Source organism: Phyllostomus hastatus, unplaced genomic scaffold, assembly GCF_019186645.2.
Source record: "Phyllostomus hastatus isolate PE091 unplaced genomic scaffold, TTU_PhHast_1.1 phas_scaffold_442, whole genome shotgun sequence".
In the NCBI taxonomy this organism is placed as follows: domain Eukaryota; kingdom Metazoa; phylum Chordata; class Mammalia; order Chiroptera; family Phyllostomidae; genus Phyllostomus; species Phyllostomus hastatus.
In genome coordinates this window covers 6,142,698-6,166,845 of record NW_025334030.1, presented here as the reverse complement: position 1 = coordinate 6,166,845, position 24,148 = coordinate 6,142,698, and the positions used below count along the sequence as shown (strand labels likewise).

The 24,148-nt window shown below is 59.5% G+C and overlaps 6 protein-coding genes across 25 annotated transcripts in view; 3 read left to right on the top strand and 3 right to left on the bottom strand.

Moving 5' to 3' along the window:
• The window catches only part of MAPK8IP3 (mitogen-activated protein kinase 8 interacting protein 3), a 52,620-nt gene extending 47,602 nt beyond the window's left edge, over nt 1-5,018 (top strand). For all 14 annotated transcript variants that reach the window (XM_045820593.1, XM_045820587.1, XM_045820585.1 and 11 more), the window contains 13 exons: nt 167-332; nt 652-834; nt 925-1,114; nt 1,217-1,336; nt 1,412-1,492; nt 1,578-1,645; nt 1,764-1,912; nt 2,282-2,453; nt 2,539-2,652; nt 2,848-2,886; nt 3,038-3,217; nt 3,324-3,473; nt 3,549-5,018. In XM_045820593.1, the coding sequence (XP_045676549.1) occupies nt 167-332; nt 652-834; nt 925-1,114; nt 1,217-1,336; nt 1,412-1,492; nt 1,578-1,645; nt 1,764-1,912; nt 2,282-2,453; nt 2,539-2,652; nt 2,848-2,886; nt 3,038-3,217; nt 3,324-3,473; nt 3,549-3,670 (1,734 nt within the window). In that variant the 3' untranslated portion in view covers nt 3,671-5,018. The remainder of the gene's footprint in view (nt 1-166; nt 333-651; nt 835-924; nt 1,115-1,216; nt 1,337-1,411; nt 1,493-1,577; nt 1,646-1,763; nt 1,913-2,281; nt 2,454-2,538; nt 2,653-2,847; nt 2,887-3,037; nt 3,218-3,323; nt 3,474-3,548) is intronic.
• Nucleotides 5,019-5,040: 22 nt separating this feature from the next.
• Nucleotides 5,041-6,180, bottom strand: NME3 (NME/NM23 nucleoside diphosphate kinase 3). The gene is made up of 5 exons (XM_045820596.1): nt 6,096-6,180; nt 5,886-6,016; nt 5,688-5,789; nt 5,492-5,604; nt 5,041-5,392 (listed from the first exon to the last, which is right to left on the bottom strand). The coding sequence occupies exons 1-5, from the start codon at nt 6,139-6,141 to the stop codon at nt 5,275-5,277; spliced, it is 510 nt and encodes a 169-aa protein (XP_045676552.1). The 5' UTR covers nt 6,142-6,180; the 3' UTR covers nt 5,041-5,274.
• Nucleotides 6,181-6,509: 329 nt separating this feature from the next.
• MRPS34 (mitochondrial ribosomal protein S34) lies at nt 6,510-7,841 on the bottom strand. Its single transcript, XM_045820626.1, has 3 exons — nt 7,458-7,841; nt 7,262-7,304; nt 6,510-7,175 (listed from the first exon to the last, which is right to left on the bottom strand). Exons 1-3 carry the CDS (start codon nt 7,776-7,778, stop codon nt 6,883-6,885), a joined length of 657 nt encoding a protein of 218 aa, XP_045676582.1. The 5' UTR covers nt 7,779-7,841; the 3' UTR covers nt 6,510-6,882.
• EME2 (essential meiotic structure-specific endonuclease subunit 2) lies at nt 7,819-11,328 on the top strand. 2 transcript variants are annotated; one of them, XM_045820621.1, is made up of 8 exons: nt 7,819-8,152; nt 8,475-8,611; nt 9,041-9,133; nt 9,659-9,690; nt 9,996-10,089; nt 10,260-10,375; nt 10,502-10,691; nt 10,780-11,328. In XM_045820621.1, exons 1-8 carry the CDS (start codon nt 7,915-7,917, stop codon nt 10,948-10,950), a joined length of 1,071 nt encoding a protein of 356 aa, XP_045676577.1. In that variant the 5' UTR covers nt 7,819-7,914; the 3' UTR covers nt 10,951-11,328. The 2 variants fall into 2 exon arrangements, with proteins under 2 accessions (XP_045676577.1, XP_045676576.1); XM_045820620.1 differs by lacking the exon at nt 9,659-9,690 and adding an exon at nt 9,712-9,803 and having other exon boundaries at nt 7,821-8,152.
• A 140-nt stretch (nt 11,329-11,468) lies between these two features.
• Nucleotides 11,469-17,630, bottom strand: SPSB3 (splA/ryanodine receptor domain and SOCS box containing 3). Of its 3 annotated transcripts, XM_045820618.1 has the most exons (8): nt 17,563-17,630; nt 17,210-17,338; nt 16,084-16,221; nt 13,221-13,401; nt 12,919-13,106; nt 12,739-12,841; nt 12,532-12,657; nt 11,469-12,272 (listed from the first exon to the last, which is right to left on the bottom strand). In XM_045820618.1, the coding sequence occupies exons 3-8, from the start codon at nt 16,207-16,209 to the stop codon at nt 11,932-11,934; spliced, it is 1,065 nt and encodes a 354-aa protein (XP_045676574.1). In that variant the 5' UTR covers nt 16,210-16,221; nt 17,210-17,338; nt 17,563-17,630; the 3' UTR covers nt 11,469-11,931. The 3 variants fall into 3 exon arrangements, with proteins under 3 accessions (XP_045676574.1, XP_045676573.1, XP_045676572.1); XM_045820617.1 differs by lacking the exon at nt 17,563-17,630 and having other exon boundaries at nt 17,210-17,556; XM_045820616.1 differs by lacking the exons at nt 17,210-17,338; nt 17,563-17,630 and adding an exon at nt 16,405-16,614.
• Nucleotides 17,631-17,656: 26 nt separating this feature from the next.
• Nucleotides 17,657-23,253, top strand: NUBP2 (NUBP iron-sulfur cluster assembly factor 2, cytosolic). 4 transcript variants are annotated; one of them, XM_045820624.1, is made up of 7 exons: nt 17,657-18,087; nt 20,654-20,772; nt 21,040-21,124; nt 21,771-21,925; nt 22,039-22,149; nt 22,317-22,386; nt 22,958-23,253. In XM_045820624.1, the coding sequence occupies exons 1-7, from the start codon at nt 18,072-18,074 to the stop codon at nt 23,101-23,103; spliced, it is 702 nt and encodes a 233-aa protein (XP_045676580.1). In that variant the 5' UTR covers nt 17,657-18,071; the 3' UTR covers nt 23,104-23,253. The 4 variants fall into 4 exon arrangements, with proteins under 4 accessions (XP_045676580.1, XP_045676578.1, XP_045676581.1 ...); XM_045820622.1 differs by having other exon boundaries at nt 17,659-18,087; nt 20,926-21,124; XM_045820625.1 differs by having other exon boundaries at nt 17,659-18,152; nt 20,926-21,124.
• The last annotated feature ends 895 nt before the right edge of the window (nt 23,254-24,148 follow it).

The following is a 24,148-nucleotide window of genomic DNA, read 5'->3' as shown; positions in this document are numbered from 1 at the left end:
TGCAGTTCTGAGCACTTGCCATCTGGGTTTTGGGACAGAACAGCCACGTCCCCTAAGGCTATGGGCAAGGCTAGATCCTGAAGATTCCAGGAGGTTCCCAGGACCCCGTGTGGCTGCTGGAGGTGCCCACCCTTGGGCACCAGCCTGGTCTCCTGTGCTCTGACAGGCAAAGGAGCTCCCTGAGACAGACGCCACCTCCAGCCGGGTGTGGATCCTCACCAGCACCCTGACCACCAGCAAAGTGGTGATCATTGATGCCAACCAGCCGGGCACCGTCGTGGATCAGTTCACCGTCTGCAATGCCCACGTCCTGTGCATCTCCAGCATCCCCGGTGAGTGCTGCCCCACACCAGAGCCAGTGCTCAGGAGGCCGGGGTTCTCACTGCCCAGAGGACACCCAGGATGTCAAGTAAGGAGACTTGCGGAGCAGCACCTGCCTTCTGTGACATGTGCTGTGGACACACAGGAGCTGCTGGGGGAGTGGCCAAGGAGGGCCTTGCTGTGGTCTCGTCCTGCTTAGTCTTAAAGACGCAGGAGAAGATGCAGTGTGGTGTTCACCTGATTAGAAGTAGACGGGACAGCCTCAGCAGGGGACCCCCATTTCCTCCCTTGCACCCCTCGGGGACATGAGCTCTGGGCGTGGTCTTGCAGCGGCCAGCGACAGTGACTACCCTCCAGGGGAGATCTTCCTGGACAGCGACGTGAACCCTGAAGACTCTGGTGCAGACGGAGTGCTGGCCGGCATCACCCTGGTGGGCTGTGCCACCCGTTGCAACGTGCCACGGAGCAACTGCTCCTCCCGAGGGGACACCCCAGTGCTGGACAAGGGCCAGGGTGAGTCTTGGGTCTGAGCCCTGGAGCAGCCTTCTTTCTGCTCCCTCGTTCCTCCGCCTGCCCAGCCAAGCTTACCACTTGCTTCCACAGGGGAGGTGGCTACTGTCGCCAATGGGAAGGTCAACCCATCTCAGTCCACGGAGGAGGCCACAGAGGCCACAGAGGTCCCCGACTCTGGGCCCAGTGAGGCAGAGGCAGCTGCGGTGCGGCCTGGGCCCCTCACAGAACATGTCTTCACTGACCCGGCCCCTGCCCCACCCCCGAGTGCACAGCCCGGCAGGTGGGCTCTCCCAGGCGGGCAGAAACAGGGGAGGGAAAGGCTGGTGGAGGTGGCAGGGATGGGCCTCCATGGGCTGCCTTGGAGCCATCATCCTTCCTGCAGTGAAAATGGGCCAGAGGCCAACCTGAGTGGTGTGCAGCCCGAGCAGGAGCCCAGTGGAGACCCCAAGGGGGCCAGCAGCAGTGCCTTGCCCACCATGTGGCTGGGAGCCCAGAATGGCTGGTAGGTGGGGCTCTGGGGCCAGGGTGGGGGAGGGCCCCTGGGGCGAGCCCCTGCCTACACCGCCTCCCCCCACAGGCTGTACGTGCACTCGGCCGTGTCCAACTGGAAGACGTGTCTGCACTCCATCAAGCTGAAGGACTCGGTGTTGAGCCTGGTGTATGTGACCCCTAGCCAAGGGCTGGCATCGGGAGGGGGTCTTGGATGGCCCAGCCTGAGCCTGGCTCACCACCTTCCCCTCCAGGCATGTGAAAGGACGAGTGCTAGTGGCGCTGGCAGACGGGACTCTAGCCATCTTCCACCGAGGAGAAGGTGAGGCCTGGCAGCCGTGGGCAGGTGGGCGATACCTGATGGTCCCGGCAGCGTATGAACCGCCGCCCCCAATGTGGGACCTGGCCAGGCCCAAGCAGGTATGGTGGACTCTCTGCAGATGGCCAGTGGGACCTGAGCAACTATCACCTCATGGACCTGGGCCACCCACACCACTCCATTCGCTGCATGGCAGTCGTGTACGACCGAGTCTGGTGTGGCTACAAGAACAAGGTGCACGTCATCCAGCCCAAGACCATGCAGATAGAGGCAAGTGTCAGCGGCAGGGGCTGCAGGGAGGGACTGTACTCAGGGAAGTGACTTATTTGTCCAAGGTCACGGGCAGGCAGAAGGCAGCTGGGCTGTGAACACCAAACTGGAGCCCACCTGCTGCTTCACTCTGAAACAAGTCAGGTTGACTCCTGCATGGGATCCACGCACCTGTCCTCAGCCACCTGGATGCAGGCTCACGGTGTGGCGTGGTTGGCTGGGGCCCTCTTAGGAGCCTAGCCCTGTGGGAGCCAATCAAGCACTAGAGCAAAGGTTGCATTGAGCTGGGTGGACATCAGGATGAAGCCTTGGCTGTGGTGAGTTCAGCTCCCCTTCCTCTGCCATTGACGGGCTGCCATGACCTTGCAGAAATCATTTGACGCCCACCCACGGCGGGAGAGCCAGGTGAGGCAGCTGGCGTGGATCGGCGATGGGGTGTGGGTGTCCATCCGCTTGGATTCCACACTGCGGCTGTACCACGCTCACACCCACCAGCACCTGCAGGACGTGGACATCGAGCCCTATGTCAGCAAGATGCTGGGTGAGGCTGTGTTGGGCTGGGCCTAGTGGGGCAGAGAGGAGGCCCGGAGGCGGTGCTGACCCTGCCTCCTCCTCCCTCACCCCAGGCACGGGCAAGCTGGGCTTCTCTTTCGTGCGCATCACAGCCTTGCTCATTGCGGGAAACCGGCTCTGGGTGGGCACCGGCAATGGAGTCGTCATCTCCATCCCTCTGACCGAGAGTGAGTAACCCCAGACACCTGTTCAGGTAGTGATGGCAGCTGCTAAACCGCACGTAGTGGCACCCTAGGGCGGGCATGCTCTGCCAGGCCACACGGGACACTGGGCTGCGAGGTGGCCACAGCCACTCTCAGCCTGCCCCTCCTGTGACTGGTTCTTTCCTCTCCGCTCCATGCTGTGCCTCTCCCCTCTCCCAGCCGTGGTCCTGCACCGAGGACAACTCCTGGGGCTCCGAGGTAAGTCCAGAGGCCTGCCTCCTGCTCTCAGAAAGAAGCCCCTCTACCCCAGATGCCCTGGGGGCCCTGGTGCTCCCCTACCCTCTGCCCTCACCTGCTGGAGATCTCCCAGTCGCTGGGCTCGGCCCCTCCAGGCACTCTCTGTTTCCAGCCAACAAGACATCCCCTACGTCTGGGGAGGGTGCCCGCCCGGGGGGCGTCATCCACGTGTATGGCGACGACAGCACCGACAAATCAGCCAGCAGTTTCATTCCGTACTGCTCCATGGCCCAGGCCCAGCTCTGCTTCCACGGGCACCGGGATGCCGTCAAGTTCTTTGTTTCTGTGCCAGGTGAGTGGCTTGGCCCCACTCCCTGCCAGGCAGCACCTATGGCTTCTCTTCGGGAGCCTTCGTGGGTACTCTGGCACCCAACTAAGTTCCCTGTACTCCACGACAGGGAACGTGTTGGCCACTCTCAATGGCAGCGTGCTGGACAGCCCATCCGAAAGCCCTGGGCCCACCGCCCCCGCCTCAGAGGCCGAAGGCCAGAAGCTGAAGAACGTGCTGGTGCTGAGCGGGGGGGAGGGCTACATTGACTTCCGCATCGGTGAGTGGGTGCTGCCTTCAGGCCCCAGGGGCTCCCAGGGAGGGACTGCCCCTCACAGCCGTGTGCTCCCTCCAGGCGACGGAGAAGATGACGAGACGGAGGAGAGCATGGCAGACGTGAGCCAGGTGAAGCCCATGCTGTCCAAGGCCGAGCGCAGCCACATCATCGTGTGGCAGGTGTCCTACTCCCCTGAGTGAGGCACGGCCTGCACCGCCCCTGCCTGACATCACCCTGTACATACGCTACGCCCTGCTCACCTGCCACGACTGCCCCGTGGGGCAGCCCACCGGCCCCTCTCTAACCTCTCAACCTGCAGCTTTCACCTTAGGTCCGGCCTGGGAGCTGACAGGGGCAGCAAGCAGCAAAGCAGGTCTGGCTCAGGGTGGGGATGTGGGTGGGAGGGGCAGCTTCTGGGAATACCCTTTTCCCAGCAGTTCCTGGCCCGGGGTCCAGAATTCCAGAATAAGCAGCCCCCGGGTAGCTCTCAACTGCATCCTGGGCTCCCCATTCTCATTACTCACTCCTAGGACACCCAGGATAGGAAGCAGGGATTTCAGTCTGCCAAATACTCGGGGCCCACTTGCCTTTGCCTGCTGTCCATGAGGGTGGGGGTCTGACCCTAAGGGACCCAACCCAACCACTAGCCTGCCCTGGATTCCCCCCCAGCCCCATCCCTGCCAACCTAGGAACTGGCACGAAAGCATGCATCCAGGCTCCCTGGGGCAGCTGTTTGAGAAGACAGATGCCATCATCCTGCTCAAGCCCCCTGATTGTCCTGTGTGGCAGGCTCTCGTAGCCCTCATTGACCCATGTCCCCTCTCCCTGTCCCGGGCAAGCAAGCCCTGCAGTCCTGCCCTTCCTGGAATCCTCTAGGGTGGAATTTCTCAGTCTGTCAGGGCAGGCCTAGGCCTCAGCATAAAGGTGGGGCCACTGGGATGCAGGCTCAGCCTCAGGGTGATGGGGGAAGATACGGGATCCAGGGCCTGCCTCCCAAGCAGTCTCCAAGGAGCCCAGTTCCCAAGACATGCTAAAGTGCCTCGGGCTGGTGGTGTGGCCTTCTCCCTCAAGGGCAACTGACAAGCTGGCGGCAGAGGCCCTAAGGGCTAAGGACAGGGACCACCTCCCCAGCTCTAGGAGCATGTGTTCGCCTGCTTTGAGGGGTACTGCCCTGGACTGCTGCCTCTCCACCTGCCCAGGCCTTACTCCTGCTCCAAAAGGCACTGATGAGGGCAGCCCCGGGCCCTGCTGCCCACCCACCTCCCACCAGAGAAGCACAGATCTTGGGCAGCCATCCCACAGCCCAGCCAGACACTGCTGCAGTCACATGCAGCTGCAGGATTCTCCCCACTGCCCTGCCACTCTCCACTGTGATGTACGTCAGGTCCCTCGTCTGTTCCCACAGGGCCATGAATGACTGGGGGGTTATGCAGGTGGGTGCAGCTGGGGGAAGGGGCTGGGTGACTTTTCTCAGGCTTTGGCCCTGCAAGCAAACCTATGTATCTGCTCTGTATGTAATAAATGTCTTATCACGGTACCTCTGTGTCCCTGGACCCAAACCAATATCAGCTCCAGATTTTCTTCAATTTATTATAAAAAGAAACACTGGACCAAGCTGAGTGCCAGGGTCCCCATCCTGGTGCATTTCCAGGCATGCTGGGCTTGGGCAGATCCACCTCCCCTGTTGGAGATCCTAGAGGAGCACTGTGAACCCCAACCTATAGCAGCACGTCTATCCCAAGAGGCCCTGGGCGCCTGGGGTTGGGTCGTCTCTCGCCTGAGGAGGACCAGCCCCGCTGCCCCATTACTCATACAGCCAGTGCTCGGTGCTGTCCTCCCAGCAGAGGAGCTCGTTAGGGTGGAACCAGAGTGCGATCTCACGGCGGGCGCTCTCCACGGAGTCACTGCCATGAATCACGTTCCTGGGAGGGAAAAGCGCCAGTGAGCGCCCGAAGGACTTCCACGATGCCCAGCTGGGGTGGTCGGGCTGGGGTAAGAATGTCCCTGGGGGCCGGCCTTACTTGCCGACCTCGATACAGAAATCTCCGCGGACAGTGCCGGGCAGGGCGTTCGCTGGATCTGTGGCCCCGATTAGCGCCCGAGAGGTGCTCACAACGTCCAGCCCCTGCCACACCTATGGACAAGATCAGTGGAGAGGTGTCGGTGGAGCGGGGTCCAGGGCGCCGTCCAGCGCACCTCCCCGCCTCCTGCACTCACCATGGCCACTACCGGCCCCGAGCCCATGTACTTGACCAGGCGGTTGTAGAAGGGGCGCTCGCGCAGCTCGGCGTAGTGCTCTCGCAGCAGCTCCTCCGAGGCCTGGAGAGGGAGGGGGTCCGCTCCGAGGCACCGCCCTCCCCCGCACCCACCTGTCCCGCCCTGCACCCTCCTTCGAACCCCCGCCTCCGAGTTCACCTGCACCAGCTTCAGAGCCACCAGCTTGAAGCCCTTCCTCTCGAAGCGCCGCACAATCTCGCCTACGAGCCTCCGCTGCACGCCGTCGGGCTTCACGGCCAGGAAGGTGCGCTCATGCACACCGGAGTAGGCTGCGGGACGGTGAAGTGGCACGTCCGGCTGCAGCCCCTGCCCACACAGCTTAGTCCCAGTACCGGCCGCGCTGCTTACCCGCTGGGAAGAGGTTAGCGAAGATGGTCAGCACCAAACAGATCATGATGGCGGCAGCGGCTGGAGCTGAGCGCAGACTGGGCGGGGGAGGGGTGGAGGCGGGGCCTACGCTTAAAGGGGCCGCGGTCCGACCCCCCCCCCCGCCCCCTCGTGCCGGCCTTCGGGAGTGGATGCTGGGAGAACGCAGGCGAGATAGTGAACCCTGGCTATCCTCCACGCCCACCCCAGGACCCCAGAGGCTTCGGGGCCCAGAGGTTTCCGTGCAACGACCACATCTGTGCCACCCCCAATCCGCTCTCATCTCTCCATCCATCAGGCCAGATATACTACGATGTCAATTTTTTCTCTCCCCACACTCTTGCAGCCCATCAGCCACGGTCTCCCAACCCAAATTCGAAGAAACCACAAGCCGGGGCTGTTTCATTTGCCTTTATTCGCGTTCAAGCTTTGGTTCTGGTTGAGGCAACGCTTTGATAAGGAAGGGAAGCCAACCTGGAAGTGACAGGTGCCAGCCCTGGGGCTCCACAACCGCTAGCACAGCTTTCAGCTCTCCCCCAGCAGCTGCCTCCTGTGGGCCTCCCCGTTGGGCAACGGGGTCAGAGGAGAGACACAGGTGCAGGGTCTGGCGCCAACCTTTGTTCAGTGCAGTCTCAGAACAAGTCACGGAGGTCGGATAAAATAATCAGCACCCGGGGAACGGATTCAGGTGTAACCCAAGGATATTTTGTTTCATCAGAATGGTGCTCACTGCCTTACACTCTTCAGGCAGCCTGCCGGTCCTGGCATTTCAGACTGGAGTGCTCTTAGCCTTATTCTTTGCCTCTTGTTTCGCAGGGTAGTCCCAGGGATCAGTGCGTATTTTCCCCAGATTCAGCATGGGCTCCTCGGTGCTGTTGTCCCCATTTTTCTGTCGCTCTGCTAGAATCATGGCCCGGAGCAGTGGAGGGTAGGGCACAGAGGGCTGAGTGTCCTCTGGCCGGGGCGTGAAAGCGGTGAAGGCCTCCTCCTCGTGCCTGGGCACCAGCCGCCAGTCGTGGTACATGACCTGTTCGATCTCCCGGGGCTCGTCTTCCGTCTTTCCTGAGGAAAGAAGGACGGGGTTTATTGCACATACTCGTGGCACACTCTGTTGCCAACAGCCATCCCACCCATCTCGGACTCCTTACCTTTGAAGGTCAGGATGCCCCAGGCCTTACCGTGGTCCAAGTTCTGCAAAGCAAATAGGGAGGGGATAAGCTCACACAGCTTTCCTTCCCCCAGAGATCAGGACGCAGGAGAACCCGTCCCACAAAGCCGCAAGTAGAGTGAGCAGTGCAGCCCCGCGTTGCTCGGGAGTCGGGACGTAATGAGTGGCGCACGAACCTGCGCCGTGTAGTCCGGCCGGACACGCGTGAGGAGCCAGTAGCACGGTTGGTCATGCCGCCACAGCCAGGACTTGCGCGTGACTAGACGGCCCAGGCCAAAGGACGGGAGGCGGCCAAGCAGCTGCAGCAGGCGGCTCTCGCGCTGCACGTCGGCCCAGGCCCGCACCGGCAGCCGGCGGCCGGAGTGCGGCCGCGTCAGCGTCTCGTAGTCTAGGGAATAGCGCTGTGAGTCCCGCGGCCTGTCCCGCTGCTCGCGGAAGGCCCGCACCCTACGGGCCAGCTCCGCGATTAGCCGCGGCCGCACTTTCTTGCGCGCCATGGTCTGTCCGTGCGTCCGTGCTCCACCTGGAAGCCGTCAGCACTCTTTACCAGGCCCGCCCCCTGCCGGAAGTGGCTGGTGTTCATGGTGAAGGCGTCCGGGTGAGGCCGGAAGCGGAGGAGAGACTGGACAGGCCATGGCGAAGGTTGGGCCACTGAGGGCCCGGGGGTCCTATCGGGGCCGGGGACAACGGCGGCCCCCGACCTGGGAGATCTCGGACTCGGACACCGAGGGCGCCGCCAGCGCGGAAGCCGACTCGGAGGCCGCCACGAGGGCCCGGGACCCGGCGGAGGAGCGCAGAACGGCGGCCGAGGCGCTGCGGCTGCTGCGGCCAGAGCAGGCGCTGCGGCGACTTACGGTGCTCGTGGACCCAGGTGCGCCCAAGGGTGAGGGCAGGGGTCCTGTGAGGAGCTGAAGTTCTGCTGAACCTCGGGCTTTGGAATCTCCTGGGAGGTAGACCCCGGCCCACTGTGGGGTGAGAGGGGCATCTGTCAAGGCTGCCTCTTGGCCAGGAATTGGCTCCGGCTTTCCAACTGGGGAGCTTGATGAAAACACTCCAGGGTCTGGACCCGATTGCGCTCTTGGAGCTGGGGGAATCGGTGTGTTTGCAACACGCCGCCCAGGTCTGGGTCTGCCGTGAGTAGCATCCTCATGTGGAGAAAAAGGAGTGACAGTTGTCAATTCTTCCCACCCCAGCCATTCTGGAAGATGCAGGTGCTGACATCCTGATGGAGGCCTTGGGCTCTCTGGGCTGTGAGTACCACATCGAGCCCCAGCGCCCTTCCCGGAGCCTCAGGTGGAGCAGAGTGAAGCCAGAAACTTGCCTCAGAAGTGTGAGTGCACCAGCAGCCACGTTTCCTGGGTTTACATAGTGCGGTCCTGGGTCGGGTGTTTCACCTCTGTGATTTTGTATGAAGCAGCTGTTCTAATCATGCAAATAAGCTAAGAACAGGGAATGTGGAGTGGTTGATGCTCAAGCCACCCTGCTGGTCAGATGCTGGCCTGGGTCCAGGGTCTGAACGCAGCTGGTGGCTGAGGAATGGTCCACCCCCATTGACGCTGTGGTCAGTGCTCCTGCCAGCCCTACGGACCAGCCCTGGTCTTGGCCTCAGCAGGAAACCACATTGGCTTCTGTGGAGCAGACCTTGTGGGCATGGGCTTGCCTGTGGCCATGAGCCTTACAGCTGCTGTGGTGCCCAGCCCGAGGCCCTGGGGCACTTGAGGCTGAAGGTGGGCAGCAGTACCGCTGGATGTCTCCACAGGTGCCTGCTGAGCTGTTGGCTGCAGGTGAGCAGGAACTTCTGCTGCTGCTGGAGCCTGAGGAGTTTCTGCAGGGTGTCTTCCAGCTCACCCAGGTGCTTGGTGGGGGCTGGGTTCCCCGCCTGGCTGTGATGTTCTGCCAGTCCTTACCAAGGGCAGAGGGGCTGGAGAGGGCATGCAGGGGGCTGGGCCCCTCTCTCTTCAACAACCAAGATGTTGTGAATGAGATGCAGGGAGCCAGCTGGGCTCTTGGTCGGGGAGCAGACCAGAGCCGCAGCTGTTTTTTGAGGGCAGAAGAAGCAAGGATAAGGAGGACCCTCTGTAGAGCTGAGTCAGAAGCCAGAGGTGGGGGAACTGGTGAGATGGGGCCTGGAGATTTGGGCTGTGGGTTGGCTATGCAATCTAGCTGCGTGAGCCAACAGCCCAGCCCCCACGTGGCTGAAGGAGCAATAGGACTGCTCAGCTGATGTTTCCAACAGAGTGTCAATAGGTTAGACCCCCTTCTGGGTCCCAGCGTTTGAGGTTCAGCATTTATCAAGTACCTGCTGCTAGGCAAATGCCAAGCTGTGGTGCAGAGTAGGCCAGGAACAGGAAGAGGGACTGAGCTCAATTCTTTTTAGGAGTCTGGGGCACGCCCTGAAGAACAAGTGTGGTAAGTCTTCTTAACTTGCAGATCTGTGGCCCAACCTGCTCAGTGCCCTGGATCTCTCCTGAGAGCCCCACCTGCCCCCATCTGGCTGTCATTGGGCTGGACGCCTACCTGTGGTACTGGGCCACCCTCGTACCCTTAGCAGGCCTGGCTGGGGCGGGGAATTCAGGGAAAAGGTCAGGGTAGCTCTGCAGCTACTGTGACGTGGCTAAACCCCTCCTGTGGGTGGGCTCTGGGGGCAGCGGAACGCAAGATGCGTGGGACCGGTGGGGTACGGGGAGCTGGAGGGGATAATCATCTCTGTGCAGGTCTCGCCAGCCCAATGCCCAGGAGATGCGGCAGCCAGTCTCTCCAGGCACGGCCTGCGCCAAGGTGGTTGTTGGCTGGCCTGAGGTGGAGGAGGTGAGAAGTCAGGTTGGGTGAGGTGGTTGACCTTGGCCCTGGCACTCAGTCTGGTCTCTGAGGCCCAGCTCCTGGGTTTGGTTACAGGAAGACATGTAGGGTTGGTCTCAGCTGGGTGTCCCTCAGGGGAGCCCTCCTCTGACCCAACCCTGTGGGCGTGTCTTCCTCAGGCCCTGGTGCTGCTGCAGCTCTGGGCAAACCTGGACGTGCTGCTGGTGGCCTCTTGGCAGGAGCTGAGTCAGCACGTGTGCGCCTTCACCAAGGCTCTAGCCCAGCGCCCCTTCAAGTGCGTGACCCCTACCCCAGCTGCTAGCTGATACCAGGAGGGTGCCAGGAACACTTGGAGGGGTGGCCGATGGGGGACTGTGTGGTCAGGAGAGATGAAACCTCCCTGAACCCTCCCCACCCTCAGGCAACTCCAGGAGTCCAAGGCCTTTTCCTTCTGCACAGCTGGGCGCTGGGTGGCAGGCGAGCGAGTGACAAGAGATGGCACAGGGCTTCGGGGGGCCTGGTGGCGGCAGATCAGGCAGTTCAACCGGGTCAGCCCAGCAGTGGCTGATGCTGTTGTCACTGCCTTCCCATCACCCCGCCTTCTGCAGAAGGTGAGCCCTTTCCCAGCCCCACCCCCGTTCCCAGATGTGGAGGCCAGGTCCTTACGGCCTGCCCCGCTCATCCCTGTGCCTAACCTAGGCGTACCTGGCCTGCAGCACCGAGCAAGAGCGCCTTGCCCTCCTGGCTGATCTCCCTGTGAAGGTGGATGGAGGTGGTCGACTCCGAAGAGTGGGACCTGATCTTTCTCGCCGAATCTGCCTCTTCTTGACCTCCACCAACCCTGACCTCCTGCTGGATCTGAGCTCCTGACCGTGCCAGCCTGACCTACAGGGCCTTCTCTGCCACCAGCAGGACAACAGGCAGCCCAGCCAGGGAGGGACCAGACACAAGGGGTGAGAGGGGGAGAGCAGTCACCTAGCACAACCTGTCCCTTAGCCTGGGGAGGGGCTCCCCGTCAGGTCTGAACCCAAGGAGGGCACAGGTAGCAGGAAAGGTTCTAGAATAACCGGTGACTCGCCAGATGGTGGGCTGGAGAGGCTGGGGGCAGCGCCCTGCACTGGCTACAGGCCAGGTGGCCAATTGGGACAGTCAGGAGGGGCTGGGGAGCACCCACGTCCCAGCTGAGGGATGAGCACCAGTCACCTGGAGGCTTGGGGGTGGCGCCTTCAGAGAGGAGAGGTGGGACAGAGTTCTGGAGAAAGGAAACCGGGCTCCTCTCCCCAAAGCAGAACCAAACAGCACTACCAGAACCATGGAAGAAAAGCTGTGAGTACCTGTAAGCCCAGGTCTCTATAAGGATTCCTTTTAATTCTACCATTATGGAGGTGTCAGGCATAAACTTGTAAGTTTATTACAGTTGTTTCAGTCTTGGACAGGAGGAACAGTTGATGACATGCAAAACAAGTGAGGACAAATCCAAGGTTCCCTGAGGCTGGTGGCTACAAGAAAGCCGGCCTCAGACCAGGCCGTGGACCACACCTCCTGGGCCTGCACGCTCAGTCCAGGAGGGCTGGGGGGCCGACTCCTAAGAGACTCTAAGGAGGGAAGCCGTGGCTCCCACACCTGGCACGGGAAGCAGATGGACTCAAGACAGTCCTGGTATCAGGATCCCAGGGCCTATGGCCCCTGAGCCCCTGCGGCATGGCCTGTCTCAGCCTCTGATGGCAGAGTGAGCCCAGGCAGACCTAGGCTCAACTCCTCCCTCTCCTGTTACCCTGGAGCACAGCCCGAGGGAAAGGATGAAGAAAATGCCATCTCAGCCTCAGAAGGCAGTTTTCATTGGAAAATAAGTTAGGTCCTTCGGCAGCGCTTCCTCTGGTAGCGCCGGGTCTCTGGGTTGTTGGGACTGGCTGTGGCCTTGGGTGAAGACACAGGGGACTTGTGGTGGCCACAGCTCATGCTCAGGACCCAGCCCAGCTTGTGGTGTAGCACCTGCTTGAGGCCAGGTGGCAGGGGCAGGCCTTCAAGTGTGTCCCCAGAGTTGGGCCGCAGCTGGCGCAGGCGGTGGCAGCACAGGTACTGCAAGGAGGTGGCGCTGGCACAGGAGCGGATGACCTTCATGCTGCTCTTGGCCGCCGTGGAGCACACCATCGGATAGAACTTCCTGTTCTGCAGCTTGGTGGCTGCCACTCCTAGAGGAGGGAGCACAACCTGAAACCTGGGCCAGGAGGGGACTTGGCCACTCCTTGGACATCCTCTTGGGGTAACAGGTGGTGCTTGTGCTGGCCCACCTTCTGGAGACCTTGGGACCTTAGACTTCTTTCTTCGAGGACACCTTTTCGGGAGCCCTGAGGCCACTCAGCCTGGGTCCCGGTCTCTGCTTCCTGCAGCACCTCAGTGAGAGCAACCCCCACAGGCACGTGTCTCCCCTGGGACCCTGACCGCCCTTACCGATGCACTTCCTGTTCTTAAAGAAGGTCAGTGTCCCATGCCACGTGTCCAGGTGCACGCCGATGATGGAGCCCTGGCCGAACCGTGAGGAGAAGCTCGTCTTATCGCCCTTGTGGTGGAGGAGCCCTGGGGGACAGCAGAGGGTGGGGGTCAGCTCTGAGGCATGGGAGCTCTTCTCACCTGCCCCGCCGAAGGGACCCCAGGTACCTGTGTAGGAGAGGCCCCAGCTGTCCTCGTCCCTGCCGAGCAGGCTGCAGAACGTGTGGTGGTACTTGTCTAGGTCCACGTCTGACGTCCCAATGCCCACCATCTGGGGACCACAGGCTGGGCAGAGAGGACCCAGGGCAGGGGCAGCCAGCAACACCCCCCACCCTGCCACCAACTTACCATGTCAGTGCCATAGACGGGGGAAGTCATCTTGATCTCCCAGAAGTGCTGCCCCTCCCCCAGCTCCTTGGTGCCTCGAATGGCTGCTGTGCCACAGCTGTATTCCACATGGAAGTTGACCTTCCGGTTGTCACAACTCAGCAAGGTGGCCGAGGACTTATTCAGGTCATCCCAGACCCAATCAAAATCTGGGAGAGGAAAGGCCAGGCGGGGGTAGTCTCTGGAGCCCCTGCTGGGTCCTCCTTACCAGGCCCCAGAGGCCTGCCCCAGCCAGCCCAGGCGACCCCATGCCAGGCGCTTACACTCATCTTCCTCCCCACAGCGGCAGTCCCTGCCCCGGTGGGCTGCCGTGTACAGGCTGCTGCAGAAGGAGGCCTCACTCTGGTTATCGCAGTTGCAGAAGGACTCGCCTGTCACAGGCACAGCGCTGGGGATGGATGGCGGCAGGGACAAGTACTCAGGGTCAGAGTCAGAGTCACTGTGCTGAGAAAGGAAAGCAGGTTGTTCCCCCGCTGTGCCTTCTGCACCCACCTGCCACGCTGAGCACAGACCAACGGACGAACTGCTCTGGGGCCCCAAGGGAAGAATCTGGGAGTTTGGCCTCAAAGGGCTTCCCCAGGTCCCCAGTGCACAGCTGGCCCACTTCTACAGTGCCCTCAGAGTGACCCTCATCACCTCCTGCCTCAGGAACTGGGAGGGCCTCCTGCCGAAAGGCCTACACCAAGCCACTAGCTTCCTGAGAGTGGGCTTAAGGGCTCGACCCCATTCTTGCACATCCAAGTGGGCCTGGCGGCCCAGGCGCAGGTGAGCCACAGCAGGGCTTCCTGCCTGGCCATCCATCTCCAAGCAACTTTGACAGCATGGAATAGCTATGGACCCACCAAGGGTGGCCTGAAGGAGGGGAGCCTCTTGGCAAAGCCACTGGTGATCTACTGAAGGCAGCCTGGGCCTCCCCACGGGTGGAAGCCGGGCCCCACTGGGACTCCTAACTGGCAGTACCTACGCACATCCCAGGGCCGCAGCTCTTTCATCACCCTGCAAGGGTGATGACCCTTAGCCCCTACCCCAGGGCCCTAACGAGCCCAGGGGTTTCGTGCTGTTCCTTTTAAGCCTGTCACAGAAAAACATTCACTGGGTGCCTGACCCTCTCTACCTGGAGGGCCCCATCCTGGGCTTGATCCCAAGCCCAACTCATCAGGTTCTGGCGACTGCTGACCCACCGTCTCCTGGAGGCCAGTGAGAGATGCTCTGTGCAACTAGTCATTCCTGCTCTGAAGCCACACAGGCCCCTCTGACACTCGCCTTGGCTCTGGACCCCAGGCTGACCCCGATCTCTTTGCCCAGGGCCCAGAGGGTACAGACAGCTTCTGCCTGCCTGCTCTGCCAGCCCTCTCAGGTTGGCCTGGGGGTCCTGGTCTGGCTCCTGCCTCCACACTAGTCTCTGGTAGTTCCTCTTGCCTCCTTGAAATACCCTCTACATATCAGCCCGGGTGACCTCACTCAGACCTAGGGCAGATCACACCACCCTGAGAATATGCCACACTCTCCATCAAAGCTCACCAGGCCCATTCCCTTGCCCTGATCCCCCACTTTCCTCCACATGTCACATGGGAGGTCTCTTTGCCCTGGGATGGCAGCTCTTCACACACCACTTCACCAATGCTCTTCTAGCCCTGCCTCCTGGGTCCCCTCCCTTCTCATCTCTCCTCCGACAGTCTCCTTCGTCCTGTTGGTCTACCTCCTCCCACCAAAACTGAAACTCTGCAGGGGAAGAGCTTTGTCCTTCTTACTTTCCTATTATACCCAGGGCCCACACAGAAACCTGTGAATCAACCAGAGACTGAACTAAGGGGGTTGAACCCAAGTCAGCCAGAGCGAGCCCAGAAAGGAGACTGGAATCAAGCCCAAATCAGCCCACTAGCACGAAATGGTGATTCCCCCAAAGCCAAGGCAGCGCACCGTCAGACACAAGCCCCTTCCCAGAGTCAGGAGCCTGGGTGCAGACCTGAGTACTGCAGGCCTGGAGGTCAGCCTGGGTGGATGACGACAGTCCCAGGGCAAGCCATAAGGGCACAGGAAAGGGAGACATCTGTGTTCAGCCTTCAAAGATGCCAAGGTGACACACCCGCCTGTCATCCCACACACCCAAGTACTCCAGACCAATTAGGTGACGCGGCAGGCTGCACGCAGGCATGTGTCAAACACAGTACCCCAGCCCCACAACACTGCCCACATCCCAGAGTGATGAGCCAGCGAGGCAGGGACAGACACAAGAACACAGACTGCTTCGGGCCGCATGGTCAGGACAGGAATGCAGGCAGCGTCTCTAGCTGGCCTGGACAGGGATTTTGGGGAGGCCCAAGAATGCTATCAACCCTGAATAGTTGCCTCCAAGTCTTCTTCAAGGCCTAGCAGTTCCACGGGGCTCAGCCCTCACTCTAGGGAAGAGAGGTGCCCACCCCCCACCCCGAACGCCTGGCTGAGCCAGGGCAACATGCAGAGCGGGCGTGACAAAGCACAGACAAGTCACCCGAAGATCAGCCTTGCAGGAAACAGCGGAGGTGACTCAAGGCAGAGCCAACCCCCTGCTCTGATTCAAGATTCTGGAAGGTGATTGAGATTCCACCTCCCAGTCACCTGGCAACGGGTGCAAAAGCCACGCAGCCCAGCCATTCGCAGGGTGGGTGCAGTCAGCCTCCAGCTGCAGAGCCTTGGGTACATCAGGCAGTCTGCACTGAGACAAGCGGATGAGCTGCTGTTCCAACCTGAACTTGGGGGTGACTGAGTGGGGGAAAGCATAGTAGTTGTAGTTTTCAAGACAATGTCTTTTTTACATGCATACACACAAACATAGACCATGTATTTGTACAGACAGAGGAACTGTCCAGGAGGCTAACATGGAGTTAACAACGGCGATCTTTGGAAATGGGTTGAGAAATGGAATGGAAATGTTCTGTTGAATGAACTGACCAAAAAACCAACTGCCGCCCTCTTCAGTGCAAAGAGTACAAAGAGGAATATGGTATCTGTCTGGAGGTCCTGTCACCTCAGGGCTGGGTAGGTCCTTAACCAGGGCAAACCCAGGATGAGCAGTAGGGTCCTACTGCACTACGGAAAAGCCTGCCTCAGGGGTCTCCTCACTTTATTCCAGTAGTACCCACTCACCTGCCCATCGGAGTCGTAGCTTCGGTTAGCGGTCCCTGCCAGAGCCATGGCCCGGGCATCTGCGTCGCGGTGGGCTGCACTAAGGACAAAGTGCCATGCTCTGCCGCTCCGGGAGCGCCTGGCCATGGTGGACAGGATCTGGGGGCGGGGGGCGCAGGTTTTGAGCAAAGAAAATACCTGGCACACTGAAAGGTCTCCCAACAACCCCAGCATTTGTCCCTTGGCCAGCTGTGCCAGACCCCCCCCCCCAAAAGGTGGAGGATTTCTTGAGCCAAGTAGGTACCAAGCTGGGGCTCCAGAACTCTCCGCACAAGTTCCTACCTTACTCCAGTGTCCAAGCACCTTGATGAGACCTAGGTACAGAGTGTGAAAAGCCACCTGGACATCCACGACTCTCAAATACATATCTCGGCCCAGCTCTGAGCTCAGCCTCTGGAGCCCAGATGGGCAGCCTGTATAGCCCTCAGGCATCTCAAATCTCACCTGGCTCCTCCCCCACTGTACAGTTTGACAAATGGCATCTCCAACCTCCAAGTTCCTCATGCCAGGCTCATAGCCATCACCACCCCCCTGCCCCACCTACCTGCCTTCTTCCTTCCCACCATGGCCTGAGGGCCCCCACACACCCCACACCACCTCCACAGGGTCAGTCTCACTCCACCCACTTCACTCCCTATAGTCAAGATGTTTTTGAAACAAGTCTTGAACATTTAAGTAAATCTTAACAAATCTTCAAACTTCTCAGGGCTTATCACTGTTCTTAGAATAAAAGGCAAAATCCCCCCAAGCCTATCAAGTTCTCCTGGGCTTCTCCAATCTCAGTGGCCTTGTTCTAATTGCTACCTCTTCCCTGCCCTTGGCCGAGAAAGCCTTCCCCTGCCCTCTTTGGCTCTCAGCTTCCGCATCCGACTCAGTAACACTTCGACTTCCGTGATTATCTACTTCCTTGCTCTTTCCTGAACTGAACCCCCCTGTAGGACAGGGGCTGTCCCCCCGTGAGGACCCCGCCAGACACAGGCCAGCGCTGTTGGTCAATGAGCGTAGGCACTGCTTTCCAGGATTGGAAGCGCAGTCTACAGAACCAGATTCCCCTCCCTCCAGCAACGGCGCTGCACGGCTCCTTCACCTGCGTGTCGGAGCCCGTCCATCAGCCGGCTCCAGTCGGCCGGCCTAGTCACCATCTGCTGCGTCTGCAGCGCCCAGTAGGCGCCACGCGATACACGCGGAGTGACCAGCGTACGAGACTGTCTCCGGCCTGGAAGCAGGAGGACTCCTACTAATTCCAGTTTCAGGCGGCGTTGCGGCTCCTCCCCGCGCTGCGCGGCGGGCCTACCGTGTGGGCCAGCCCGCTCCGCCAGCCCCGCCCCAGCGCCGGCCGCGAGAACAAATGCGCGGCTGCGCTCCGCCGCCCGGGGTCCCGCAGGGCCCCGGTCCTCCCCGGCGGGCGGGCGGGGAGGCGCAGACGCGACCGGGTCTCACCTGCACTGCTCCGCTGTCGCTGACGGCCGTGACCCACTTTCCGCTCCCGAGCGAGACGTAAACAATCCCCGCCCCCCGCATCGCATTGGCCAAACAGCCGCAGGCGGGCGCTGCGGGCCCTGGGCTCTGGCCAGCCGCGCGGCCCGCGCCTCTTGCCAGAAGGCTGCTGAACCTGTCAATCTTGACTCCGTATCTTCATTGGTTACATCTCAAGCTGTCTGGGACAACACCCGCCCACCCATGGGACTAAGGGCGAGGCGGGGATGCTGCCCCACACTCAAGGATTGACGAGGCAGTGGGTTCACCTCCGGTACGGCGTCCGCGCCGGAACTGCGTACAGCCTTTGTGCAATTTGATTGGCTAGGGCCTAGCAACAAAGGGGACGGCCTCGAGCTGCCCATTGGCCGGATGGGTCTTTCGTCTGGCTGGAGGCGGGTAGAGAGAGAGAGAAAGAGGGAGAGAGAGGGAGAGAGAAGAAGCCGACGACCGTATTGCAACCTGCAACGGGGATGGAGGCGTCGGCGGGTGAGTGTGCGGTCACTGGAGATGGTAGGAAGAAGTCGTCCCGCTTCTGCTAGTCAGGACTCTGGGTGTGTAGCGAATTGTCCTATTTGCAGTGAAAAGGGTGTGTAGCGAATTGTCTTATTTGCAGTGAAAAGGAGGCGCACGTGTACTTACGCGTGTATGGTCATCAGGTTACAAGTTTTCGTGTAACCACAACGTTGCTCGGGAACGTAGATACAGGGGAACTCAGGAAGAGCACGTATGCTGTTTGTTGTTAAAAACACAATATTTTCCCGAATTTATGCTATGGTTTTTTGATTTGGTGATACCGCAAGAAAACAGGAAGTCGTTTAAATACAAGGTTCTAAAAAGACACCAGAACGTCACATACTTTTAAATTATTTTTGGAAGTTTTAGTCTAGTTTTATAAACCTTAATACTTGAAAAAGTGAAAGTTGTGTTGGACGGAATACAAGTGGGTATAATCAGATTTGCAAGATTAACTAAAATAGACTTTTATAATTAGGGGTTTGCCACATTATTTTTTGAAATACCTCTAGTCTGGTACTTGGGGTTACTAAGCTCTTATATGGCGGATTCATATGTCAGATTATAAACATAGCACTGGAGGAAAAACATCTGAAACGCATTTTTAGAATAAGGGCAGACTTGCTAAAAGGAAAGAATATCTTCTAGATTGATTAGTTTTATTAAAAAGAGCTAGCTGCTATTTTAACTAGGGGAAGATGCACATAAAGATAAAAAGGCTTAACCAGGTATACAGGAAAAAAAAAAAGCTTGATCTCTCTGTGCCCAGAAGGATTCTCCAGGGTCAGTTACTTGTATCTTTCTAGAAAGATTTCTTACACACAAAAAGTTACAAACTTGTCCAGTGTATCAAATAATCATGTTTGGTTGGACTTGACATTGGTTAGACTTACCGCTGAGTCTGAGCAGGACACGTTTCTGTCAAGGGGGCTCCTCACTTCTTCCGAGGGGAGAAACCGCCTCCAGTACAACCTCTCAACTGCAGTAGGTACTTGGTAGTAACCATAGAACCCTTACAAGTTAAGGGTTCTGTGGTTAACCCCTAAGGATTGTTGTCTGAGAAGTCCTCCCTGATACCAGATGAGAGCATGAGTGTCCTGGTTGATTCTCAGCTGAAACATCCCACTCCCACCAGGAGGGTAGTGCATGCTGGTGATTAGAGGCTGGCGGAACTGACCAGATGAGGACCCACCTCTGGCTTTTGTTTCCACCTGAGCCCTGCCCTCCACCTGAACAAAAGCGAAGTTCATTCCCAAATACCTTTTGATGTTAAAGCAATTAAGCTTATTTTAAAAATTTATTTATTTATTTATTTTTAGAGGGGGGAAGGGAAGGAGAAAAAGAGGAAGAGAACATCAGTGTGTGGTTGCCTCTCACATGGCCCCCACTAGGGACCTGGCCTGCAACCCAGGCATATGCCCTGACTGGGAATCGAACCGGCAACCCTTTGGTTCACAGCCTACGCTCAATCCACTGAGCCACACCAGCCAGGGCGGCAATTAAGCTTTTAAATTGCCACGGGGGTAACCTCAAGCCATGGTCTGGGGCTTCCTGTTTGCAGGCAGTAATCCTGGTCGGGGTTGTGTCCTTTCCTTGTCGTCACCTTACAAGATGTCCCAGCCCCAGGTGCTGGAAGTATCTAGGAAGAGCATTGGTGACAAGGAACTGCCACCAAAAGCCAGGGTAGGCACTCTCTGAGTTCTTGCTAGGGAGGCTTTGGAGGTGCGGGCCTTTGAGCAGACCTTTGACAGGTGGTGGGTCAGGAGGAAGACTGTGTTTTTGGATTGATGGTTGAGCCCTGTCCACGTGTGGGGAGGGTGGTGGGGAAAGCAGCTGGTTAGAGGCATGGCGAAGTCCTGAGGCCACTGAGACCAGGACAAGGGGGTATTGCAGAGGGGCTAAGGGTTGTATGAATGCAGATGGTAATGCCTGCCTGCTGCAGGGATTGAGTTGGTGAATTATTTATTTGGTGACATTAGGGGCTCATTGGTAGGAAGAGAGCCGGGGTCTACAGAGTTGTGAGGCCCAGGACCTATGGGAGTTATCAAAGGAGGCAGGGACACCCTGTGGCTGCCCTTGTGTACCTAGTGTTTCTTAAGGCATGGCTGGTAGCCAGGTGACACTGGCATTCACACGCACACATGATTGGTCCCCAAAGCTGTAAGGGTCCCTCCTGAGAACTGCAGTCCAAGGCCTCCTTGAGCGCCTTGGATCCCAGATGAGTGGGTGGGGCACATTAGTCTCCAGCTGTTACCATTGGCTCAGCCAGGAGCCTGCAGTCTTTGCCTCACTGCAGTGCGAGAACTAGAAAGAGGAGCAATTGGGGGCATTTCAGACAAGAGGGGGAGCAGCAGCACTAGAGGAGCCTGTGGGGAGGGTCTAGGCCTGCAGGGAGATGTTCCAGCGAAGGAAGGGGCAGGTCTCAGGTCTTTGCCCTGGTCTGAGGACTCAAGACACAGGAAGAGGTACGCGGTTACCTGGTGAGCGAGCCGTGAAGAGCATCTGTGTGAAGGATCTCCTCTCTTATCCTCCTGAGCAGAGTCTGGAAACTTGGCTGGCGTCCGGCACATCATCCTAATCCTCTCTGGAAAGGGGGGGGTCGGGAAAAGCACCATCTCCACGGAGCTGGCCCTGGCCCTGCGTCACATGGGCAAAAAGGTGAGCACCTCCTATCCTTAACCATAGTACCTGTCCCCTCCTGAACCAGTCCTGCCCCCTTCCCCTTGTGGGTGAACATACAGGGAAGCCAGCCGGTTTCTTCCTACCTTGGGAGACCCCAACACACCACGCGGACATCCTGGCTCCTTGCAGGTGGGGATCCTCGACGTGGACCTGTGTGGCCCCAGCATCCCCCGAATGCTCCGGGTGCAGGGCAGGGCCGTGCACCAGTGTGATGGTGGCTGGGTGCCTGTCTTTGTGGACCAGGAGCAGAGTGTCTCCCTCATGTCCGTGGGCTTCCTGCTGGAGAAGCCAGATGAGGCTGTGGTGTGGAGAGGCCCCAAGAAGAATGGTAACGTCCAGGCAGGGGACCGCGCTGTCAGCCTTCCGGCCTCCCTCAGCTGATCCCTTGATGCTCAATTAAAAAGCCAAGCAAGAGCCCGGGGCTGCTGGCCCTCCCTGCCACATGGGCCTCCCGCTGCTCACTTGACCAGTCAGGCCCAGGTGTGGTATTCGTGTCCACATGGCGGGTATGGGCCAGGAGGGCAAGGTAGCTGTGTGGCCATTCTCAATAGAGTCCCCTCCCCCTGGGCAGCAAGGGTGGGTCTGCTAAGACCCGAGCCCAACCTGTGTGTGTTGGGTCCCAGGGGATAACAAGGTTGGACTCCTGTGCCTCAGCGCCAGCAGGGTGCGCTAACCCCCTCCAACTGGCACTGAGGCACAGGGCAGGGGCTATGAAAATTGAGGGGTCTACACAGGCGTCCCAAGAGGGTCACAGCTCCAGCTGGCCTTTACTGAGGCCCGAGCAGAAGTCCTGTGGGGTGGGGTGGCCCCTGCTGGGAAGAAGGGGGTGGTTGCTGGGGGCAGGAACGGGAGTGCCTTGCTGCTGCACTGTGCTCCCCTGCTCTGGGTGAGGCGGCTCTGCACTGGAGGCCGGGTGGAGACAGTGGGCGCAGAGAGACCCTTTTGAGACCACTGTCCTGCCTGGGACTTTGCAGCTCTGATAAAGCAGTTTGTATCTGACGTGGCCTGGGGGCAGTTGGACTACCTGGTTGTGGACACGCCTCCAGGGACCTCTGATGAGCACATGGCTGCCTTGGACGCCCTTCGCCCCTATAGCCCTCTGGGGGCTGTCGTGGTCACTACACCTCAGGTACTGCAGAGTGTCATCCGTTTTCTGAGTGCTGGCTCTCCCTGCGCTTTACGCTCGTCTGGGTGACTGTTAAGGATTCCCATTGGCCCGTCCCTGCTCTTCCTGGTTGCTAGGCTGTGTCTGTGGGGGACGTGCGGCGGGAACTGACATTCTGTAGGAAGACAGGGTTGCGGGTGATTGGCATTGTAGAGAACATGAGCGGCTTCGTCTGCCCACACTGCACGGTAAGTCACGGAAGGTTGTGGGGCAGTTACCTGCGGGCATGGGGGATGAGGCGGGAGGCGGGGGAGAAGAGGATGCCACACCACACCTCCCCAACCTGCTCCCCGGGCCTGGACCCCACTCCCCAAGTGCGAAGAATCCTCAGGTGGACCCTGCACATCTGTCTTAGGAGTGCACCAACGTCTTCTCCAGGGGAGGCGGTGAGGAGCTGGCCAAACACGCTGGAGTCCCTTTCCTAGGTGAGAGGGTCAGGGCTGCCCCTTGGCCTCTGCTCTAGGTGGTCCCACCTGCCTGCGCCTCTTGCCCAAGAAGGGGAAGGATAACAGCAGCTGTGTCCACTCGTCTTCCTCGGGTTGTGGGGATCAGTTCATCTCTAATGCCAGTCACTGCCAACCGACTGGAAAGAAATAGCCTGAGGGGAAGGCAGCGCCCCCAGACTCTTGAGCGGCAGCGGCTGATGCCTACCGGGACCCCATTCAGAGCAGGAGAATGGCCCCGGCTCTGGCTCTGGGAGCACCTCTGTGTGCGCGGCCACATGTTCCCAGTGTTCGTCTTGTATTTTCTACAAGCGGGCAGAGTCCGAGGCAGCAGAACTGGGCCTGCTGGGTGGGCTGGTGGTTGTCCAGGTGGAAATTGAGCCCAAGACCCTTTCCAGGCACGCAGCCAGCGTGAGGCTGACAGGTGTCTGCTCTGGGTTAAAGCAGCACTGACAGCAGCTCCTGGGCCATGGGAGGTATATGGACATGGCCTCCCAGGCCTCGCTGTCACCACCTCACCCCTTCCCTGGCCCCCTCCCCCCTGTCTTCACAGGCTCTGTGCCTTTGGACCCCGAGCTCACGAGATGCCTGGAGGAGGGCCGAGACTTCATGCAGGAGTTCCCCCAGAGCCCTGCCTTTCACGCCCTTTCCGCCATAGCCCAGAAGATTTTGAAGGAGACACCTGCTCAGCTGTCCTGACTGAGATACCTTCTGGTGCCACTGTGGGGCTCAAGCTCACAAACTCCAGCCTGGGTCCTGGGTGTGCTTCTTGGAGCCTGCCAGGCTGGCCCGAGAGGCTGGCCCTGTGCGCACCTCCCTGCCCGGGCCCTTTGGAGAGTTCAGCACTTCAGCAGCAGCTGGGCACCAGAGCTGCTGACAGTGAGTGGTCCTGCTGAGTTGGTCTATGGCAGGCCCCAGGGGACAGCATGAGGTCCTAGTGCCACCACCTAAGCTCTGGTACCTGCACACTCTCTCTTCATGTCGTGGTTCTCACATGCCCCAGACAGGCCATACCTGATACCCGTCTCCACGCTGTCCACAAAGCTTGTGGGTCTGGAGGCCAGCCGGAACTTTGTCACCATCAGATGCTGTCCTGCCAGTGGGGCTGTGAGCGGCCGTGATGGTGGGTGCGGAAGGGAGCAGCAACCTGTAAGGTGTTAGCTTCAAAGGGGCCCGCAATTAAATGTGTCCTGCCACCACGGTTACAGGTCTGATGTTTCCAGGTCATTCCACCTCAGTCTTCCCTCTGCCTTAGTGTATGGCCGTGCCCTAGAGCAGATAGGGTGCACCCTGAGTCCCGGGGCTGGACCAGCAACTCAGTTGTCAGCAGACCCCTGCAGACTAGGGTGAGGGTGTGTTTGAATGGAGTTTGCAGAGGAACCTGTGATGGCAGAGAAATGTGTGCGCGGGGGCCTCGGCCAGCTGGTAGTGCCGACTGCTGCCCGCCCTCCACACTGCAGGGACCTGGGGCAGAGCTTAGAGCAAAAGAGGTGAGTGTGCAACACAGTCAGGCCCAGGGCTCTTATGCCTCTTTCCCAGGAGGGCAGGAGAGGAGACCGCTCTGGAAAGCAGAGGCCATGGCAGTGATGCCACTCTTTCCAAGGGAAGAAGAGCTGTCGCCAGAGAAGATGTAGCTCTGGGGTAAGGGTGGCAGGGGGGTCTGGGGAGGCACCTCAGGTACCACTTCCTGGGGGGTGTTGGGGCACTGAGGGAGGGAACTGTCAGGGAAAGAAAGTAGGGGGAG

Bases quoted from the DNA above. Each gene is read 5' to 3' on its own strand.
- NME3 (XM_045820596.1), bottom strand. From the start codon at position 6,141: ATGATCTGTTTGGTGCTGACCATCTTCGCTAACCTCTTCCCAGCGG. The intron at 6,017-6,095 runs GTAAGCAGCGCG...ACCGTCCCGCAG, and splicing joins CGCTAACCTCTTCCCAGCGG to CCTACTCCGGTGTGCATGAG. The intron at 5,393-5,491 runs GTAAGGCCGGCC...TTTCCCTCCCAG, and splicing joins TTCTGTATCGAGGTCGGCAA to GAACGTGATTCATGGCAGTG.
- MRPS34 (XM_045820626.1), bottom strand. From the start codon at position 7,778: ATGGCGCGCAAGAAAGTGCGGCCGCGGCTAATCGCGGAGCTGGCCCGT. The intron at 7,305-7,457 runs GTTCGTGCGCCA...TTTGCTTTGCAG, and splicing joins GGCCGGACTACACGGCGCAG to AACTTGGACCACGGTAAGGC. The intron at 7,176-7,261 runs GTAAGGAGTCCG...TTCTTTCCTCAG, and splicing joins GGGCATCCTGACCTTCAAAG to GAAAGACGGAAGACGAGCCC.
- EME2 (XM_045820620.1), top strand. From the start codon at position 7,915: ATGGCGAAGGTTGGGCCACTGAGGGCCCGGGGGTCCTATCGGGGCCGG. The intron at 10,376-10,501 runs GTGCGTGACCCC...CCCCACCCTCAG, and splicing joins CTAGCCCAGCGCCCCTTCAA to GCAACTCCAGGAGTCCAAGG. The intron at 10,692-10,779 runs GTGAGCCCTTTC...TGCCTAACCTAG, and splicing joins CACCCCGCCTTCTGCAGAAG to GCGTACCTGGCCTGCAGCAC.
- SPSB3 (XM_045820616.1), bottom strand. From the start codon at position 16,554: ATGCCTGAGGGCTATACAGGCTGCCCATCTGGGCTCCAGAGGCTGAGC. The intron at 13,107-13,220 runs GTAAGCGCCTGG...TTCCTCTCCCAG, and splicing joins CTGTGGGGAGGAAGATGAGT to ATTTTGATTGGGTCTGGGAT. The intron at 12,842-12,918 runs GTAAGTTGGTGG...TGTGGTCCCCAG, and splicing joins CCGTCTATGGCACTGACATG to ATGGTGGGCATTGGGACGTC.
- NUBP2 (XM_045820622.1), top strand. The intron at 22,150-22,316 runs GTAAGTCACGGA...CATCTGTCTTAG, and splicing joins TCGTCTGCCCACACTGCACG to GAGTGCACCAACGTCTTCTC. The intron at 22,387-22,957 runs GTGAGAGGGTCA...CTGTCTTCACAG, and splicing joins CGCTGGAGTCCCTTTCCTAG to GCTCTGTGCCTTTGGACCCC.